General features: G+C 37.7%; 1 protein-coding gene and 1 pseudogene across 1 annotated transcript; both read right to left on the bottom strand.

Moving 5' to 3' along the window:
* Positions 1–1,194: 1,194 nt before the first annotated feature.
* Positions 1,195–4,331, bottom strand: LOC120188098 (protein indeterminate-domain 5, chloroplastic-like). The gene is made up of 4 exons (XM_039191872.1): positions 4,154–4,331; positions 3,701–3,984; positions 3,223–3,619; positions 1,195–2,414 (listed from the first exon to the last, which is right to left on the bottom strand). The coding sequence occupies exons 2-4, from the start codon at positions 3,858–3,860 to the stop codon at positions 1,220–1,222; spliced, it is 1,752 nt and encodes a 583-aa protein (XP_039047803.1). The 5' UTR covers positions 3,861–3,984; positions 4,154–4,331; the 3' UTR covers positions 1,195–1,219.
* Positions 4,332–9,779: 5,448 nt separating this feature from the next.
* LOC120126138 lies at positions 9,780–10,700 on the bottom strand (annotated as a pseudogene).
* Positions 10,701–20,942: the final 10,242 nt, after the last annotated feature.

The following is a 20,942-nucleotide window of genomic DNA, read 5'->3' as shown; positions in this document are numbered from 1 at the left end:
TATAAAGTATAAAATGAGAGAATTAATATACTTTTAAAGATACGTTTGTCTAGCTAATAGCAAATGCATGAAGCAACCAGACAAGTGATCATTCCAAGGGCACATTGGAACAAATTTCTCTTGATTTGAGAACACATGCACCCCAAGGCATAAAGGAAACGACATTTGATCCTGATTCTACAATGGCGGCTGCCTAATCATACAACAAATGCAATAAAAAGTAGTTGAAAAGGTAACAAGAGAATGTTCTTTGGGGGGGGGGATAAAGTCACCATCTAAAGTAAGAAAAAGAAAAAGATTGTAGCATGGGACTGATTGGAAACTTACATTAACAGTTGAAGAGAAACAAGGAAGGAAAGGTTTCATACAATACCTAGCTTGGAGTTAGGGGGTCATTAGCTTCATCTTTGTCGATCAATGATCGAAGACTCGGACTCTATCCGATCTCTAATTTTTCCAGAGTTGTTAGCTTGAAAAGTCTTGCCATCGAGCAATTATCTAACATGAAATGTGAAAATGATAATTAATATTACGATGATAAGATATCTCTTATAAATATGGACATAAAATTTTATGCTAGAGTGATAAATTTATATAATGAACGAAATTATAAAATTTTAAAAGATGAAATATATTATTAATAGAAAATAAAAAACATTAAAATCATATAAAAATTTAAGATTTTTAAGAACTATTGTCCCAAAATTCCTTCCATGCATCCCTAGTCTCAAAGTTTATCTAATACTTTGAGTATAGATATCATATTAATATAAAATAATTTTTCATTAAAAAATGGTAATAATTAATAAAATAGAAAGGGAATGATGAGTAATGCATGGCGAAAGAAGAAAAGATAGATATTTTGCTTAGGCAATGTAGATTCTTGAGGGCAATACTCGTGACATTGTCAGCCCATGAAAATTTTCTTTTAAAAAATTGAAATAAAAAACAAATAAAGAAGAATAAAATGAAACAGACAATAAAAGAAACAAAACACATATGTACTATACAACTCAGGACTGTCATCTGCAGGATAATGTGTCAGAGACTTCAAAGGAACACGAGAAAGATTTTTTTTAAAAAAAAAAATTAAATTAAAAGCATATTTACTGCTGAAATTAAAAAGTAAAACTTTTAAAAATCATAATTTTAGTTAAAATTACATACCTTTGTAATTTCTACATATCTTCTCCTTTTTCGCGTTTTTAGATTTCTTTCATCACTGGAAATTCCCACGTCCTCTGAAAGAGTGGTGGCTTGTCGGCGCCGTAATATTTGTGTTTCTCTCTGAACTCAAGCTGCTTAATCCGATTCCTTGTTGTTGTTGTGTCGCTCCTCCGGTCATGCTTCGAACAGTTTGCCCGACTCCGAGGAAGTCCCGAGTCAATCTGTCTGACCCGCCGCCGCTAACATTCAAACTTTGCTGCTGCGGTGGCGGAGGCGGTGTTTTTTCATGTTCCATGCTAGTTCTGTTTGCATAAGTGTTAAATGTATTGACTCCACTGGAGCTTCCGAAAATGGGGGAATTACCACTGGCTATGGAGTTCATTAGTTCATGTAGATGGTTGCCGGCTGTGGTTTCCCCGAAAATGCTGTTGAAGTTTGAGGTTTTGGTTCCGGTTGAAGAAGATGTTACAAAGCTTCTTAGAAGAGAATTGTCGTTGTTGTTGCTGATGCTTGAACTCGAGCCCATTTGAGCAGCTTTTTGTAGCAATGCGGTGGCTGACATTTGCGGCACCATGCTATTGTTTTGAATCGATGAACTAAACAGAGAAGGGATGTTTGAAGTGATTTGATCACTCATTAAGCTCTTAGAGAAGAGATTCGAAGGCTCGTTTGTCCCACCACCGTTCCCGCCATTGTCGTTGTTGAAATTATCGGATATTAACAAACCCGAAGACGTTAAATTATAATCTGCACCGCCATTGTTGCCGCCGTTCGAAAGGAAGCCGAGGTTGAAGAGACCGGCTGCTGAAGGAGAGGTGCTCGTGTTGTCGCTATTGTTTTCCTGAAACTGCATTAATTCATGGAATGATTTGTTGTTTCCCAACAACTCTTGGTTGAAAATCTGGTTCGATTCTTGTATGACAAAACCGGGTGAAGTAACCATCGATTGCTGTTGTTGTTGTTGTTGAGTTCGAAACGACGAGGACGAAGAACCCATGGACGGCGGAAGAAGATGATCAAACTGAGAATTCCTGGAACCACCACCAAGTTTTAGAGTCTCCCTGGTTTGATTATTGTTGTGGTCTTGAATCGATGAAATTTGGGTTCCAACTTGAGAAAACCCTAAGTTCATGTAATTACTACTTCCATATAACTGGCTGCCGATGGAGTTTAAAGGAGTCGGGTGCCTTGCAGTCTCTTGAGCCAATGCATCACAGAACGCTCTGTGAGTTATAAAGCTGTCACGTCTGCAAAACCAAAGAATGTTGAACAGATCACTGCTCGTCTGCCATGTTTTGAACATAAAATTATAGGGATTTTGAATTTTTTTTTCCCCTATCATTTTGAATAAAGATAAAAAGAAATTTTCACTAAGAACTTTGAAAATGATTTAATAAACTTTGATGATAAACTACCATTTCAAGAACTGGGTGTTCAATAAATGCAACGAGAGAATGTATTCAAAGCAAGTGAAAAGTGATCAATCAATGCAAAAACTGATGGGAATACAACTGAGTTTCCGGTCAGTAATGAACATCTCGTTTTTCTAAAAAAAGAATCAGAACAAAAAAACACAATCAGGTTTTCACTAATTCTATCCCTTCCCTATGGTTGAGACTGCAAAATTCCTACTTGAAAAGCAACGAGATATTACGGTGGTTATCGTACTGTTTCGACTCAATATTCACCACAATCAACACCGAAACGACAATAAACACACCCATAATATTAAATTACAATCGTAATATAGTGTAAAGATCGTATCTTAACGATAACACGACATAGTTTAAAACGATATCATGAGAATGGATACTAGCAAGAGTACAGACCTGAACATGTCTAGCCAACCCACAAGAGAACAAATGTGGTAACAACAACACGGAGAAACTATACATGGAAAAGCATCACGTGAATTGGAAAAAAAAGGTAAAAAAAAAGGGCGGTGGTTCCAAGTAAAAACAAAAGATGAACTGTTTCAATTTCTTTCTTTCTTTTTTTCGTTTTTGAAGATGGGTTTAAGCTGTAAATTGGATTGATGGAATTGAATTTGAATACCTTGAGAAGAGAGTGCCACAGTCACATCTGTATTCCCTGGTGCCACACGTCTTGGAATGAGCTTTCCAATCGGATTGCACGGCGTACCGCTTCTCGCACTTCTCGCACTTCCATTTCTTCTCGCCGTGTTTTCTCGAGTAATGCTTTTTGATGCCGGTGAGGTCGCCGAGTGCCCTCGACGGGTCGTGGTGAACGCACGTCGGTTCGGGGCAAAGATAGACCTTCTTCTTCACTTCTTTGTTTGTCTTCTGTTTCAGCTTCCACGGCAGATTGTGTCCTCTCCTGTGAAGCTGTAAATTCTGCTCCCTTTGGAACCCTTTGTTGCACACCTCACAAATGAACCTGTTTGTCGCCATTAAAGTCTTTGGAGATAGTGCCACCACCTCCGCATCTGGATCTGTCATCATAAAAACAAAATTGTCATCACTAACAAAAAAAAACGATCATATCATAGGGTTTTCTAAAATTGGATACTTGCTTGGAGTTCCAGGTTGGTTTCTCTTTTTCTTCGGAGGCGGCGACCATGGATCAACCCGCGGTCCGGTTGATGAAGAAGAATGAGGTTGTTTCATGATCTGGTTTTGATTTTCTTCTCTAACTCCAAAGAAAGGACCCGAGGAAGATGGTGCAGCAGCCATCTTTAAACAAAAAACTCACCTTCTTGAGTTGCTGTTAATCTTCTTCTGCGAATTCCAGTTCTCAGATATGATATCTCCTCGAAAAACCCATTAATCTAACAGCAAACCCATATTGGAATCTCATCTGAAAAAGGCCAAAGGCTCATCGAGATAAAAAGAGAGAAAAGGAAGACGAAAGTAATAAGAAAATCTAAGCTATGGACATCTTGCTGCTTTTAAATGACAAACTGCGAATAAACTGAAATTGTTTTGCTTTCCCTTTCTCTTACTTGGTGTCATGCAGAGATACTTACACATATATCATCGTCATCTCAAACCAGATTTCCCTTTTCCTTTTAACTTTTAGCTGATTGGCTTTGGTTAATTTGTTTTTCAAATTTCGCAAAATCAAAATTAAATGGAAGTTTGAGAGATGAAGAAGAAGGGTAAGGGGTAAAAGAGGGTCGGTGGATCCAATCCATTAGGCGCAAAACGACATAGGATGGTGCGTAAGAGCAGGCATCGAGCCCTCCCTTTCCCTTTCCCTTTCCCTTTCCCTTCTCCTCTTCTTTATTTTCGTTGCATTTTACTACACTCACTTGCAGACAAACCTGCTACCGTCACTACACGCACTGTTAAAATTATATATAAAAAAACGGTAGAATTCAACTATAATGTATCGTTTTTTTTTATTAAAGTCATTTTTCGATGATATGAATGTGTTATGTTGTTCAAGTATTAGCATGACGGATCCTAAACTTTTTTCGAAGTGGACATACATGCATTAATAACATAAAATTTTAGTAGATGATAAAGCACAAATAAAATTTGAGGTAGATATAATTAATAAAATAAATAAATAATAAAAGAAAATTTGAATTTCAAGATAGATACGTGATCACATTACCTAGTTCGTAAATTTAACATGGGTTTACATTAAAATTATGGTTAGATATGATTGTATTTTTTTATTTTTTTTTATTCAAATATGTATGATAAGAACTTAGTGTAGTGTAGGTAAGAGAACTTAATACAAAATCATAGACAATAGATTCCAACTTTTTTTCGGGTGAAACTAAAGATCTTGAAGTGAAGAGACTTTTGCTGTTGTTTTTAGGGTTAAATGTTCAAATGGTACTCAAAACTATTTCCTTTCATCATTTTGGTCGCGTGAATTTTTTTTATAATGAAATAATACTTGAAATTGTCTACTTTTATCCTAATCGGTCTATTGACTAATATTGTTAATCGTCTATGACATGTCATGACAGGAAAACGACGTGTGGCTAGATATAAATAACTGAAAGAAAAAAACTCTTAATTTGTGTGATAAAATAGGGACCAATATGTCACATCAAGAAATGGGAAACGGCATTTTTGTCATTTTATTAAAAATTGGGAGATTTTTTTAAAATTGAGGGGAACAAATGGAAAGACATAGTCCAACCTTTAGAGATAAACAAAATTTTCAAAATGGTTTTAAAGAGACATATCTAATATTTTAATAAAATTAAGATTATATCATTCATTGATATATATATATATACATATATTAATTTCACTCGGAATATATTACTATTAACTATAGTGGTAAGTTATACTTCTAGTTTTAAAATTTTCATTAAAGTTTTGTTTTTCATTTAAAAAGTAATCATATTTTCTAATCTAATTTAGTAAGAAAATATCTCATTCATAATTCATAGCCCATGGAAATTGATTTTTTAATTAAATTTATGATTTTTTTTAATTAAATTAAGAAATTGAACTAAAAAAATCACAATTAATTATAGAACTGATTTCTTAAAATTTTATTTGCTTTTAATGACCCATGACAGCTAAAATATTTATTTATTTTCCTCAAAAAGGAAAAATACCCAGCACAAGAGCTTTCATTCCTTAAATTAATGACAGCTTAACTACTTATTAGTAATTACTCATATGATTTGATGTGGCTTTAATAATATTTGGGAGGATGGTAATTATTTTAATTAATTAGGATTTAAGTCTCTAATTAATTTAAACCCCAGATATACCAATGTCCCTTTGTCGATATGATTGATTTATTAGGAAATAAATTAATGCGGCCTTTTTTATATATAATTTTTCATTTCCATAAAAGAGAAATTATAGGTTTAATTGTAAAATAAGTGTTCAAACTATATATATTTTTATTTTAAGTGTCTAATTTTTTTTATTCAAGTAAGTGTTTAATATTTCGTTTCATAACTATTCTAAGTAGGGGTGTAAACGATCCGAGTTCGAGTATTCCTGAGCTCGACTTGACTCGAAAACTCTGAAATGGAGTTCGACTCAACTCGAAAACTCACGAGCTTAAAATTTTCAAGTTCAACTCGAACTCGAAATCCTGAACTGAAGCTCGGGAGCAGCTCGAAAAAGCTCGAAATGAAAAAAAAACTTAATTCGATTGAAGCCTCAAACTCAAACTTGAACCTGAATCTTAAATACATGAAAATTTTACTGTATTTTAAAAAAAAAATCAATACATAAATATTAATATTATTAATAATTTATTTTAAAAAAATAAAATCTTAATATATTATATTTTCGAGCTGCTCACGAGCTTTTCGAGTCGAATATCAACTAGCTCATTTCAGCTCGTTAAGAACTCGAGTCGAGTCCATTCAATCCGAGTATTTATCGTGTCTTGATCGAGTCGATCTCGAGTAGCTCGCGATCTATCTCGTGTCATTTATAGCTCTAATTGTAAGGTAGTTTGATATATCCGTTAAAAAGGGCATTATCCACCATTGATGGGTCTTCAAGCTCTGCAATATATTTTACTTAACTCGTTATTACAACTACCATAAATAAAATCAAACTATGAATAGATAAATTCTCTAAATTAAAATATTAAGACTGATTTTTTGATAATAAGATTTTTAATTTTATAAGAGAGAGTGAGACAGAGCATTGATAAAAAAAATTAAAGTGTTTAGGATTAATTTTTGGGTCCTAGAATTTATATTGACGTCACATGGTATACATTTATCCGATAAAATATTTTTTAACGAGTGTAAGAGAAAAATCTAGAAATGTGAATGAAATGAAACATTAAGCACCGGTTTTTTTATAATAAAAAAAACAATTAGATATCTAAAAAAATTAAAAAAATATAGTTTGACACATATTTTATAATTAGGTCAAATGTTGATAATATATCATATTATAATTTAAACTCGATTTATCTGGACTCTTGAGAAAACTACGAGCATCTATCAATATAATAAAATCAATTTGATGACCTAAATTAGTTGTAAATCAATAAGATTACTAAATAAACACTTATTAGAGAATTAACGTTAAATTTAACCATAAAAAATAGATGCAAAAATATTAGAAGAGTAGAAAATTTCACCATTTTTATTAAAAGAGAAAAACTTGTAAATAACAGTCGCTTGGTAAAAGATCGACAACGAAACGAACCTTGAAAATTAATCTAAAAACTATTTGTCTCTTACGAAATCAAGGTTAATGTATTGTGGTCTAAAATTTGAATCTTGATCCTCGTATTCACTACATCGTTGAAGGCTTAAAAGATTTATCAAACCCTATATACAGGGGTAGGATCTAATGTTAATTTTACATCTTTTTAGGACCGCTGAACGAGAGAAATCAAAGATTGAGATTAATAGTAGAAAATGAAAATATATTCACTGAAAAAAAAAAATCTCATCTTTTAATTTCCACATCTAACGATCATAAAAAAATATAAAACTAAGAGTTTTACATTGGATATAAGTGAATCATAACCCATATATATATATATATATATATATATATATATATATATATATATATATATATATATATATATATATATATATATTGTTGGGGAAAGAAAAGAAAAGAAAAGGAAGGTTCTTGGTAAGCAGAGACGAAGGCATGGATGTAACAAAGTACATAGATAACACAGCAAGAAATGGTCGGGAACAATGATGACAAAAGTTGGAAAGGTTATAAGCTATGCTTCCTTCCATGCACGAGGAAGAATCCTTCCACTTTTGCCATGCAACTTTCCTGCTCTACCTTTTTACCTTTTCTTCACAATAATGAGCTTATATATCTTTCTACGGGCCTCTTTTTTTTATTCAAATATCAGCTTTAGAAAATTTATTTTCTGAATTAACATTCATTATAAATTAATTTTCAGATTAGCATCTGTTAGCAAAGGCATATTGCATACGACGTGGCTTTCAAAAAGTATTTTTTTGTAAGAAACATCTTTTAACATTCATTATAAATTAATTTTCTGAATTTTTTTGGCTATTTTTCAGGCTACACGGTTCCATGAGAAAGAAGAAACAACCTTAGAAGAAGAGAAGAATGGGGTTAACTTGATGGTGTTTATCAGAGAGAGCTAATACTTGAAAACATTCTACTTAAATCCTCCGACTACTAATATCATTTCAATCAGGTCCATACTTCAATCTAACCATTTTCTTTTGTATTATATATCAACTTGATCATGATGTAGACTAGATAAGTTAAAAAGAAAATATCGAAAGAGTGTGTACATATTATATAAAGAGTTTAAATCCGATATTTAAAAACAAATCAAATCATTAAAATATATCATTTTGGCTCACTTGAACTATGCCTTAGATAAAGTCTTTTACAATTCAAGTCAATTTAATATAAAGTACTATTTAAATGAGATATCCTTGGTAATATGCTCGATCATTCAGTTTTGCCTTACATTTAAGGCATATGTCGACCCCCTCAAGCTTCTCTTGGACCGGATAGCTGTTACTGGAATGAGAATAATAAAAGTGCTGTCGGTCAAAGACGCTTATTTTCGCCTCTCCATAATCAATGGCAGCCGGTTAATCGTTCCTGGAATTTGGTTTGGAATTACCTGTCCTTGAATGAATTCGTGGTTTTCTATGGCTGGCTATCCTTGACAAATTATTGAAGAATCACAATCGTCTCACTAGATCTCTTGCTCACAGCTCTTCATGTCCTCTTTGTGGTGACCCCGATGAAACTCTCTTGCAAATATTGAGAGATTGTGATAATGTTCGCAGGTTATGGAACCCTCTCCCAGGGACATTTGTTCATGATAATTTCTTCAATTATTCTCTGCAGAATTGGGTTTTAAATGGAATCTCATGTACTCATCTTTGCCGTTTGAATCATGGGCCGTGGCAACAACTATTCGCATCGCTCATTTGGAAAATATGGAAACGTCGGAACTCCTTCATCTTCACCGGAGTCTGCTCTGATATTTCTGGTCTCCTTCATAGTAGTATTTCAGTGGGCAAAGCTCTACAATATCGCTCTTTCCCAGTACTCCTTTCCCTACTCGTCAATTGCCGAACACATTCAATGGTCTCCGCCTCCAGTCGGATGGTTATGCCTTGCGCAAGTTCGATCGGAGGAATATTTCGCGATCATTCTGGCTCACACATCCTTTCGTTCACAAAAAGCATTGGAATTACAACAGTTTTACATGCTGAACTTTGGGGCATTTTGGAAGGCTCAAAGATTGCAAAGCTTAATAATTTTAGGCATATCTTTGTTCAATCTGACAATTTAGAAGCGATCAAACTCCTAAACCCTCCATTGCAAAACAGTCCTTTCCCCCCTGGTGCGATCCATATTTCTCCTTTGTGAGGATTGGAATATTCAATTCGCATACATCCCTCGCGAGTCCAACATGGCGGTTGGTTTTCTTTCTAAACTTGATAGCCCTTCGATCCTAGCTATATATGAAGCTTCCTCTCCCCCTAATGGTTTGCTTGACATTATCCATCGCGACTCTTATGAACCCCTTATGTTCGCTTACTAAGCTAGCTGCTAATGTACTGGCTTTTACTAACGCATTAGAAACATCAGAAAATTTCATTACCATGAACAAATGTAAAATAATAACTTGAACAAAAGAATCTACAACAACAGAAAATCAATATTAAACACTTGTCTCTCTAGTTGTTTGAACGAAAGCAACACATTAATCTGTTCCAACAGTCAGTTGCCTCCTTTTGAGATGGTTGGTCGCGGGGATCCTTGAAATTCGCTTTCTCACTAAGCTCTTCGAATGCATCGACGAGATTTTGGAGCCTCGCGACGAACTCGATCAAGAGATGCGAATGTTGCTAGAGATAACGAGCTAGCTCTCTCGTATATTTTGGAGTCCTGACCAGGCTGCATCAAGGCTTCTGCGGTAACGGAGAGACGGGGCCAGGACGGTTTCTGTGTCATACTCTCTCAGGTAATCAAATCCGGAGGCTCCACCGACATATCACTCAGGGATTTGATCACCACTTTGTACTCATCCTCTTTAGCTTCTTCTTCAAGGTCCTTGTGATGCGGAGGGGATGCCCAGCTTTCTGAATTGACTAGAAGATATGATTTGTCATCGACCTTCATCTGCAAATCCTCTCCGGCCTCGTGAACTTCCCTCAGTATGTCTCCAGAGCTTAACTTCTCCATCTTTTCGACTTTTTCTCCGAGCTCACGCAGCACTTTAGCCCCCGCGGTACAAGCCCTCTGCATGTCCAGAGCGAAAACCTTTCTCTTCTCCGGTGGTGCCTGAATTTCCGAGAGCATACACCCGTGCATCGCCATCACCATGAATGCACAATGCCTCAAAGCACCACTCACTTTGACAAAGTTCCTCCATGGATAGTTGAATGATCTGTAAGGACCATGTGGAGGCTCCCATGATGCAAAATCAAGCAAAGTATCCTCTTGGCTTGAAGATTGCACAACTGATCTGTAGGCACTATACAATGGATCATCATATGCTTGGTATGTGAGAATTTTGGAAGGGATCCTCTCATATTCAACACATTGCAGATACCCTTTAACACACACTAGACAACAATACGATTCGTCAATTTAGCACGGTAAACAGCACTCTTGATGTGCGTCTCTGCCGAAAGTCTCAGCGAGCTCTTGTCAGGGTAGGTCTGTCTGTTGAGGACCGCTGAGCCGGGACATCAACATCTCATCTCTCAGACTCACAGACTTCTTCCGACAGAGCTATCTTGTAACCCCCTAGACCCGGTCTGTGAGTTAGACCCAAACCTAAGTGGTCACATATCCCATTCAGAGGTTTTTTTTTTCCACTTATAGGACGATAAATATAATATAGAACATAATATTAATAATACAAATATGTCCAAAATGATAATAAAATACATGTCACCAAACATAACCAAAAAAAACATATAGAAATATGTTCGTACAAAATAAAGTAGTTGATTTCTCCTGATGCCAAATCTGCTAGCTTATGGTCTGCTGTTATCTGAAAAATGGTAAAAACTACAGAATGAGCTAAAAAGCCCAGTGTGTTCCATACAGTGTATATAAAAACATACTGATAAAAATATTCCAGTAAAGTCGGTTTATGCAATCATGTCGTAAAAAAAAAATATGAACACTACCCCCAGCCCATCACAACAGAATGTGTAGGTTCCCCAGAACCATACACCAGCCCACACAACAAATAAGGCCCTGAGCACAAAGCCGAGGAACCTACGGATATACTTCCTTCAACGATACCCCCAATGATGGAGATGTTCATGAATGTATTTGAATGAAAACAATGATTAAATCTTTAAAACATAAAAGTGTTCATGCTTAACAATAATATACAGAAATACGGAAATCAGAAGACAAGTCAGTAGTATACAGAATTTCAGATATCGAATATTCAATATTCAGAAGATCGGTATAAAATACCGTAACCAGAATTCATTTCAGAAATATGTGGCAAATCAGATGTCATATACATAATGTTCAGATGTATATTTTAAAACAGAAATAATTAACACTGTCGGGAAACACACCTGTAACAGTCTGAGAAATCAGATAGGGAAGCCTATTGCTGGGTCTGTCGATCACGTTCTGCTGCAGCGCTAGATCCTACGAATTGGAAAAATCCATATTGGAATCCTAATATAAATAATCTAAATATTATTTAAATAATATACAGAAACCTACGGGTAATTCTCGTAGTACGCGGTTCAGGCTGATCTAACGAACGGATAATACCGGACCTAATTGATCCTTGTTCAGGTGAAACACGAGTACCTTCATAAAATATTTTATTGAATAAATCCTTGACCAAATCTCATTTAAATAATCAAAATATTAAAATATTAAGCCTTTTGGGTTTACAAGCTCGATTCGGGAATTTCGGGTCAGAATTTGGCAAAACGGACTTCGGAATCAAATTCAGGACGTCGAAAAATATAAAGTATGACCTTTCAAAATTTCGAATTCTTGGTCAAAATTAAAGTCAACGGGGTTGACTGACGATTTGGAGACTTTCGGGTTTGAATTTAGTAAAACGGATTCGGAACATCGAAAACTATCAGGATAGGTATTCTTGGTCAAAAACAAAGGTCGTCTAATAGCTGGTCAAAGCCGGTCAAAGTTCTGGTCAAAGGAGGTCAACAAACTGTCAAACATTTTACACAAATAGCACCCTTTTTAAAAAAATTACCAAAATAGCACCCATTTCGAATTAATTCCCAGAATAGCACCAAAACCGAATTAATTCCCAGAATAGCACCGGTCAACGGTCAACGGGTCGGGTCGGGTCGGGTCAACGGGTCGGGTAAACGGGTAAACGGGTCGTGACCGGTCAAACCGGTCAAAACCGGTTAAACCGGTCAAAACCGGTTTCCAGCGTTCACTCGCCTGCGGCGGCGCGTGTGGGCGTGTGCGACGTCCTCCGGGGCTCTAAAAATCACGGAAAAATTTCTAAAAATTATTTTGAGCGATTTCGAGATACTTACAAAGATCGGTTCAAATTTTTGAACGGCGGAGAGCTCGATTTCGACTCGGCCGAATCTTTGACTGATCCACCTCCCCACGCGCCGCCGTCAACGGAGATCGAGGATGACACCGGCGGACTCGGAACGGCACAAGGAACACGATGGTGCGGGAGGTGTCGTAAAAGGAGCAACGATCGGCGATGAATTTAGGATTTTCTAGGCGATTGAGCTTAAAAAAAACGTCGATGCTTTAACTTGAAATTCACGACGTTTGGCAGCGTTTCGCTTCAATTAAATTGAAGGGTTTGTTCCTCGCTTGATGATGAACACGATGGTGGTTTTAAAATGACGATCGGAATTCGGACGGCGTCGGGATTGTCGTCGGCAGTTGAGGTTGGGAGAGGGAATTTGGGAAGAATTGGTTTCTGAAATCAGAAACCAATTCACGTATATAATAGCCCTTACCTAACATTTTAGGGTAAATTCAGGACTTGGTCCCTGAATTTTCTTTAATTCTTAAACAAGCTTCAAGTTTTAAAAACTTCCAATTTAGTCCCCAAATTTTCACCAATTACTCAATTAAAACCTCAATTCCCAATTAAATATTATTTTAAAATTTTCGGGTTGTTACAATTCTCCCCTCTACAAGAAATTTCGTCCTCGAAATTTACCTTATGAAAACAGATGAGGAAATTGGATCTCCATTGACTCCAATGTCTCCCAAGTAGCTTCTGAGGGGCTACTATTACTCCACTGAACTTTGACCATTGGAATACGCCTATTCCGAAGAACTCGCTCATCCCTCTCTAAAACCTGAACAGGCTCCTCCTCATATGACAAATCAGGTCTCAGCTCTACCTCATCAACCTGAATGATGTGATCTGGATCTGGACGGTATCGCCTCAACATAGAAACATGAAAAACATTATGAATACGACTGAGCTGGGAAGGCAACTCAAGCTGATAAGCAACAGGTCCAACTTTCTTCAGAATACGATACGGCCCAATAAATCGCGGACTCAGTTTACCTTTACGTCCAAATCTCAATACCTTCTTCCATGGAGATACCTTGAGAAAAACCTGGTCTTCAACCTCAAACTCGATATCCTTACGTCGCTTATCTGCGTATGACTTCTGCCTATCAAATGCCTCTCTTAAGCGATCACGGATCAGTCTGACAGTATCTTCAGTTTCTCGAACCAAATCTGGACCCAAAGTTTTTCTATCATGTAACTCTGTCCAACATATAGGAGTACGACATCTACGTCCATACAGAGCCTCGTACGGTGCCATGCGAATACTTGCCTGATAACCATTATTGTAAGCAAACTCAGCTAATGGCAAGAAATCTTCCCAACTACCACGGAAATCAATCACACAGCCCCGTAACATATCCTCCAACACCTGAATCACTCGCTCAGACTGTCCATCAGTTTGAGGATGAAAAGCTGTACTGAAATTCAAACGAGTACCCATAGCCTCATGCAAAGCTTTCCAGAACCTGGAAGTGAATCTCGGATCTCGATCAGATATGATAGACAACGGAACACCATGAAGTCTAACGATCTCAGAAATGTACAATTTAGCCAGTTTATCCAGAGAATAATTAACTCGAATAGGGATAAAGTGCGCTGACTTGGTGAGTCGATCAACAATCACCCAGATAGAATCCTTTTTGGAAGGAGTTAGAGGAAGACCAGTAACGAAGTCCATCGTAATACGCTCCCATTTCCACTCAGGAATCTTAATTGACTGTAATAATCCAGATGGATGTTGGTGCTCTGCCTTAACCTGCTGACAAGTCAAACACCTCGCCACAAAATCTGAAATATTTTCTTCATACCAGTCCAAAAGTAGCGCTCTTTGAGATTATTGTACATTTTGTCCCCGCCAGGATGCATAGCATAAGGACTACTATGAGCTTCCTGAAGAATAACCCGTCTCAACTCATCATCTTTAGGGACGCAGTAACGACCGTGAAACACAAAATACCATCCTGATCCACAGTATACTCCAAACTCGATCCTTGCTTAACTTGTTCAATAATGGGAAGCAACGAGTTATCAAGGAGTTGTTTAGCCTTAATCTCCTCGGCCAAAGTAGGTTTAACCTGTAACTCTGCTAACAAACTATTATCATCAAATAAGCTCAAGTTGGCAAATAAGGCTCTGAGGTCTAATATCGCCTTACGGCTCAAGGCGTCTGCCACTACATTAGCCTTCCCTGGATGATATTCTATCTCAAAATCATAGTCCTTTAAAAGCTCCAACCAGCGACGCTGTCTCAAATTTAATTCTTTCTGAGTAAGCAGATACTTCAGACTCTTATGATCAGTATAGATATAACACTTTTCTCCGTAGAGGTAGTGTCTCCAGATCTTTAAAGCAAAAACCACAGCAGCTAATTCCAGATCGTGAGTAGGATAGTTACGCTCATGCGGCCTTAACTGACGTGACGCATAAGCGACAACTTTCCTATCTTGCATCAAAACACATCCTAATCCAGAATGAGAAGCATCACTGTAGACAGAAAAATCCTTCCCAGATTCAGGCTGAATCAACACTGGGGCTTGAGTTAGAATAGTCTTCAATTTCTCAAAGCTAGCTTGTTGGTCCTCAGACCAGACAAATGGAACATCTTTCCTTAATAGTTTCGTCAGAGGAGCTGCAATAAGGGAGAACCCCTCAACGAAACGACGATAGTAACCAGCTAAGCCCAAGAAACTACGGATCTCAGAGACGTTTCTAGGTTGCTTCCAGTTCAGAATAGCCTCCACTTTGCTTGGATCCACCTGAATGCCATCAGCGGAGACGATATGTCCAAGAAAAGTCACTTCGCTGAGCCAGAACTCACACTTGCTCAACTTAGCGTATAGCTTATTCTCCCTTAGAGTCTGAAGAACAATTCTTAAATGCTCCTCATGTTCTACTTCACTTCTAGAATACACCAGTATATCATCAATGAATACACTACAAACTGGTCCAAATAAGGTCGAAACACTATATGCATCAGATCCATAAAAGCAGCAGGGGCATTAGTTAACCCGAATGACATCACTAAAAACTCATAATGCCCATATCGAGTACGGAAAGCAGTCTTCGGAATATCCGAATCTTTCACTTTAAGTTGATAATAACCAGATCTTAAGTCTATCTTTGAAAAGATAGAAGCCCCTCGAAATTGGTCAAATAGATCGTCGATTCTGGGTAGAGGATATTTATTTTTAACAGTGAGTTTGTTTAGTTTTCTATAATCAATACAGAGTCTCAATGTCCCATCTTCTTCTTGACAAAGAGAACTGGAGCTCCCCACGGTGATACACTGGGTCGGATAAATCCCCTGTCCAACAACTCCTGGAGTTGGATTTTCAGTTCTTTAAGCTCCTTTGGGGCCATACGATAAGGAGCCATTGAAACCGGGGTGGAACCAGAATAGACTTCAATCACAAATCGACTTCTCTATCAGGAGGTAATCCAGGCAACTCCTCGGGAAAAACATCAGAAATTCCTTGACAATTCGGATGCTTTCAATATCGGATTGCGATCTCCTAGTGTCCAAAATATAAGCAAGAAACGCCTCGGAACCCTTCCTGATCATCTTCTCCGCTACCAAGGCAGACACAACATTCGTCAGAAATCCCCGTCGTTCCCCAATCATTACAATCTTTCGATTATCTGGGGTCTTCAGAACAGCTCTCTTAGTCTCAAAATCAATATTTACTCGATGTTTGTCCAACCAATCTACGCCAAGAATCAAATCGAACTCTTCAAAGGGTAACTCCATCAGGTCAGCCAGAAAAATCTCCCCATTGATCTCTATAGGGCACTCTCTAAAAATACGATCCAACACAATAGATTGACCTAAGGGACTTTGAACTATCACTGAACGCTCAGTATTCTCAACAGGAATATTTAGACCCTCAGAAACGGAATGTATACATAGGAATTTGTAGAGCCACTATCAAACAATGCAAAGTATGGAACTGAATGAATAGTAACAGTACCTGCAGTCACATCAGGCCCATCTCGATCTTGTCGAAGTCTAGCAGTGTAAACCAATGCAGGTTGTCTGGCTTCAGATCTGATTGGACCCCTACTCTGAGATGCTCGGCCTCTATTAGCCGATCCAGGTGCTCTCTCCTGAGTACGACCACCTACAGGAGTCTGAACAGTACTCTGAGTACGAGCGGGAGTACGAGCTGGCGTCTGAACTGTAGTAACTGATAATGGACAATCCCTATAAAATGGTCACCAGAACCACATTTAAAACAGGTACCAAATTTCTCCTGCATTCCCCAGGATGAGGTTTTCCACAATAATTACATGGCTGCGAACCAGAATCAACAGGTCTAGAAGATTGAATAGCTGAAGAACTGGATGCTACAGGCCTGGCACTTGCACTACCTCTCTGAAAAGATTCACCCCTGCCTCTTGCTAGGATGTGCAGAAGAATTAACAGAACCAGAAGGCCTCCTGAATCGGGTTTGAGCTCGATCACTATCTCTCCGATGCTCCATACCCAGTCGCTCTATTTCCTCAGCAGTCTTGGCTATCTCAACCAAAGCATCAAAATTCCTCTCTCGGTGAGTAGCGACTCGACTCCTGATTTCATACCTGAGTCCATTCTCGAACCTCAAGCATCGATTGTCTCAGTATCCACAAGTCCAGGAGCATATCGGCTCAATCGGATGAATTCAACCTCATAATCCATAACAGACATATTACCCTGCTCCAGATTCTGAAACTCCTGGCGTCGCTCCTGCAGATATCTCTCTCCGATGTAGCGACTTCGGAAGCGCGTCTTGAAAAGATCCCATGTTTGGTTCCTCGGAATACTACCAGAAATGGATTGCCACCATCTGAAGCTTTCTTTCTTCAACATAGTTAGGGCCCCCTTTAACTTTTGCTCAGGTCTGAGGTCCATCTCATCCATAATCCTTTCTGTGTCCTCCAGCCAATACTCAGCGTCTGTCGGAGGTCCACCAGTAATACCCTCGAATGGTACTACACCAGCAGCAACCAGAGAATTTGAAATCTCTACTGCAGTCATGTTACTAGGGGCTCTAGCAGCTCTCTGAAACATGCGAAGATAGCTCTATTAATGGCGTCTTCATTCATCTCAGAATCCTCATCTTCAGTGACGGGAGGGTCTCTCACAGGAGTAAACTGATCATCATGAGAAAGAGTCGTATCTACTTGCTGAACAGGAGGATCACGTGGTGACATCGGATCATCTATCGTAACAGAAGGTCGAGTGATCGCCCTCTACCACGTCCACGTCCTGTCCTACGACCTCTAGCAGTATTCATCGTTGGATCTATAAGGCTCTACAGAAGAATTTGAAACATATGTCAGATTAGCATCAGGGATCTCGATAAAACTTTAAATCATAACTAAGGTGACATTTTTTTTTATTTCTTAAAAATTCAAAGTTTAGGACCCATATACAGTCCGAGTGTTTAAAACCGAAAGCTCTGATACCACCAAATGTAACCCCCTAGACCCGGTCTGTGAGTTAGACCCAAACCTAAGTGGTCACATATCCCATTCAGAGTGTTTTTTTTCCCACTTATAGGACGATAAATATAATATAGAACATAATATTAATAATACAAATATGTCCAAAATGATAATAAAATACATGTCACCAAACATAACCAAAAAAAAACATATAGAAATATATGTTCGTACAAAAAAGTAGTTGATTTCTCCTGATGCCAAATCTGCTAGCTTATGGTCTGCTGTTATCTGAAAAATGGTAAAAACTACAGAATGAGCTAAAAACCAGTGTGTTCCATACAGTGTATATAAAAACATACTGATAAAAATATTCCAGTAAAGTCGGTTTATGCAATCATGTCGTAAAAAAAAATGAACACTACCCCCAGCCCATCACAACAGAATGTGTAGGTTCCCCAGAACCATACACCCAGCCCACACAACAAATAAGGCCCTGAGCACAAAGCCGAGGAACCTACGGATATACTTCCTTCAACGATACCCCCAATGATGGAGATGTTCATGAATGTATTTGAATGAAACAATGATTAAATCTTTAAAACATAAAAGTGTTCATGCTTAACAATAATATACAGAAATACGGAAATCAGAAGACAAGTGAGTAGTATACAGAATTTCAGATATCGAATATTCAATATTCAGAAAATTGGTATAAAATACCGTAACCAGAAATCATATCAGAAATATGTGGCAAATCAGATGTCATATACATAATGTTCAGATGTATATTTTAAAACAGAAAATAATTAACACTGTTGGGAAACACACCTGTAACAGTCTGAGAAATCAGATAGGGAAGCCTATTACTGAGTCTGTCGATCACGTTCTGCTGTAGCGCTAGATCATACGAATTGGAAAAATCCATATTGGAATCCTAATATAAATAATCTAAATATTATTTAAATAATATACGGAAACCTACGGGTAATTCTCGTAGTACGCGGTTCAGGCTGATCTAACGAACGGATAACACCAGACCTAATTGATCCTTGCTCAGGTGAAATACGAGTACCTTCATAAAATATTTTTATTGAATAAATCCTTGACCAAATCTCATTTAAATAATCAAAATATTAAAATATTAAGCCTTTTGGGTTTACAAGCTCGATTCGGGAATTTCGGTTCAGAATTTCGTAAAACGGACTTCGGAATCAAATTCAGGACGTCGAAAAACATAAAGTATGACCTTCCGAAATTTCAAATTCTTGGTCAAAAATAAAGTCAACGGGTTTGACTGGATGATTTGGAGACTTTCGGGTTTGAATTTAGTGAAACGGACCCCAAAAACGGATTCGGGACGTCGAAAACTATCAGGATAGGTATTTGTGGTCGAAAACAAAGGTCGTTTAATAGCCGGTCAAAGTTATGGTCAAAGAAGGTCAACAAACTGTCAAACATTTTACACAAATAGCACCCTTTTTAAAAAAAATTACCAAATTAGCACCCATTTCGAATTAATTCCCATAATAGCACCAAAACCGAATTAATTCCCAGAATAGCACCGGTCAACGGTCAACGGGTCGGGTCAACGGGTAAACGGGTCGTGACCGGTCAAACAGGTCAAAACCGGTTAAACCGGTCAAAACTGGTTTCCAATGTTCACTCGCCTGCGGCAGTGCGTGTGGCACGTGCGACGTCCTTCGGGGCTCTAAAAATCACGGAAAAATTTCTAAAAATTATTTTGAGCGATTTCGAGATACTTACAAAGATCGGTTCAAATTTTTGAACGGCGGAGAGCTCGATTTCGACTTGGCCGAATCTTTTACTGATCCACCTCCCCACGAGCCGCCGTCAACGGAGATCGAGGATGACACCGGCGGACTCGGAACGGCACAAGGAACACGATGGTGTGGGAGGTGTCGTAAACGGAGCAACGATCGGCGATGAATTTAGGATTTTCTAGGCGATTGAGCTTAAAAAGAACGTCGATGCTTTGACTTGAAATTCACGACGTTTGGCAGCGTTTCGCTTCAATTAAATTGAGGGGATTGTTCCTGACTCGATAAAGAACATGATGGTACTTTCAAAACGACGATCGGAATTCGGACGGTGTCGAAATCGTCGTCGGAAGTTGAGGTAAGGAAATGGAAATTTGGGAGGAATTGGGTTCTGATTTTCAGAACCCAATTCACGCATATATCATATATATAAACCAAATACCTATTTTTTTTGGGGGTAAATTCAGGGCTTGGTCCCTGAATTTTCTTTAACTCTAAAACAAGCTACAAGTTTTAAAATCTTCCAATTTAGTCCCCAAAAATCCACCAATTTTCACAATTAAAACCCCAATTCCCAATTAAATATTATTTTGAAATTTTCGGGTTGTTACATTTACTCCAAGGTATCGACCTTTTAAATGTGCTCCGTCAACTATAATAACTGGGCGCATGCAATTAATAAACGAACGAATCTACAAAATCATATACACAAGAAATATAATCATTTAAATGTGAAATGCATGTAACTAACAAAAATGAGTTAACAAAATTATATTGATTTACTAACCGCATCACCAATGGCGATAAACAGCAACTCAAAGCATCCATCTCTATCTGTTTTGATATGAGTTACCGACCCAGGATTTTTCAGCTTTAAATTGTGACAATAAGCCGGCAGTTGGGCAAACGATGCTTCTGGCGACCCCCTCAACAATTCCAAGGAATAACATTTGGCTCTCCAAGCTTGAGAATATGAAATACTAATCTTGAACCGAGCATTCATGTCAGTCATAATTTCATGTCCCCGATATACCCTACCATCCAAAAACATTAACTCAGCCAGAAAACCACCCAACACCTTTTTGTTTGCCTGTCTATGGTAAGGAAAAACTTGGGTTC

The sequence above is a fragment of the Hibiscus syriacus genome, unplaced genomic scaffold (assembly GCF_006381635.1).
Source record: "Hibiscus syriacus cultivar Baekdansim isolate YM2019G1 unplaced genomic scaffold, ASM638163v2 tig00000002_pilon, whole genome shotgun sequence".
NCBI lineage: Eukaryota > Viridiplantae > Streptophyta > Magnoliopsida > Malvales > Malvaceae > Hibiscus > Hibiscus syriacus.
The sequence above is the reverse complement of the archived record's forward strand: the minus strand, read 5'-3'. Positions and strand labels throughout refer to the sequence as shown.

What these genes read in the sequence shown, in the direction of transcription:
- LOC120188098 (XM_039191872.1), bottom strand. Translation starts at nt 3,860, where the DNA reads ATGGCTGCTGCACCATCTTCCTCGGGTCCTTTCTTTGGAGTTAGAGAA. An exon ending in AAACCAACCTGGAACTCCAA is followed by an intron (nt 3,620 to 3,700) that starts GCAAGTATCCAA and finishes TTATGATGACAG; the next exon opens with ATCCAGATGCGGAGGTGGTG. An exon ending in TGTGGCACTCTCTTCTCAAG is followed by an intron (nt 2,415 to 3,222) that starts GTATTCAAATTC and finishes TTGGTTTTGCAG; the next exon opens with ACGTGACAGCTTTATAACTC.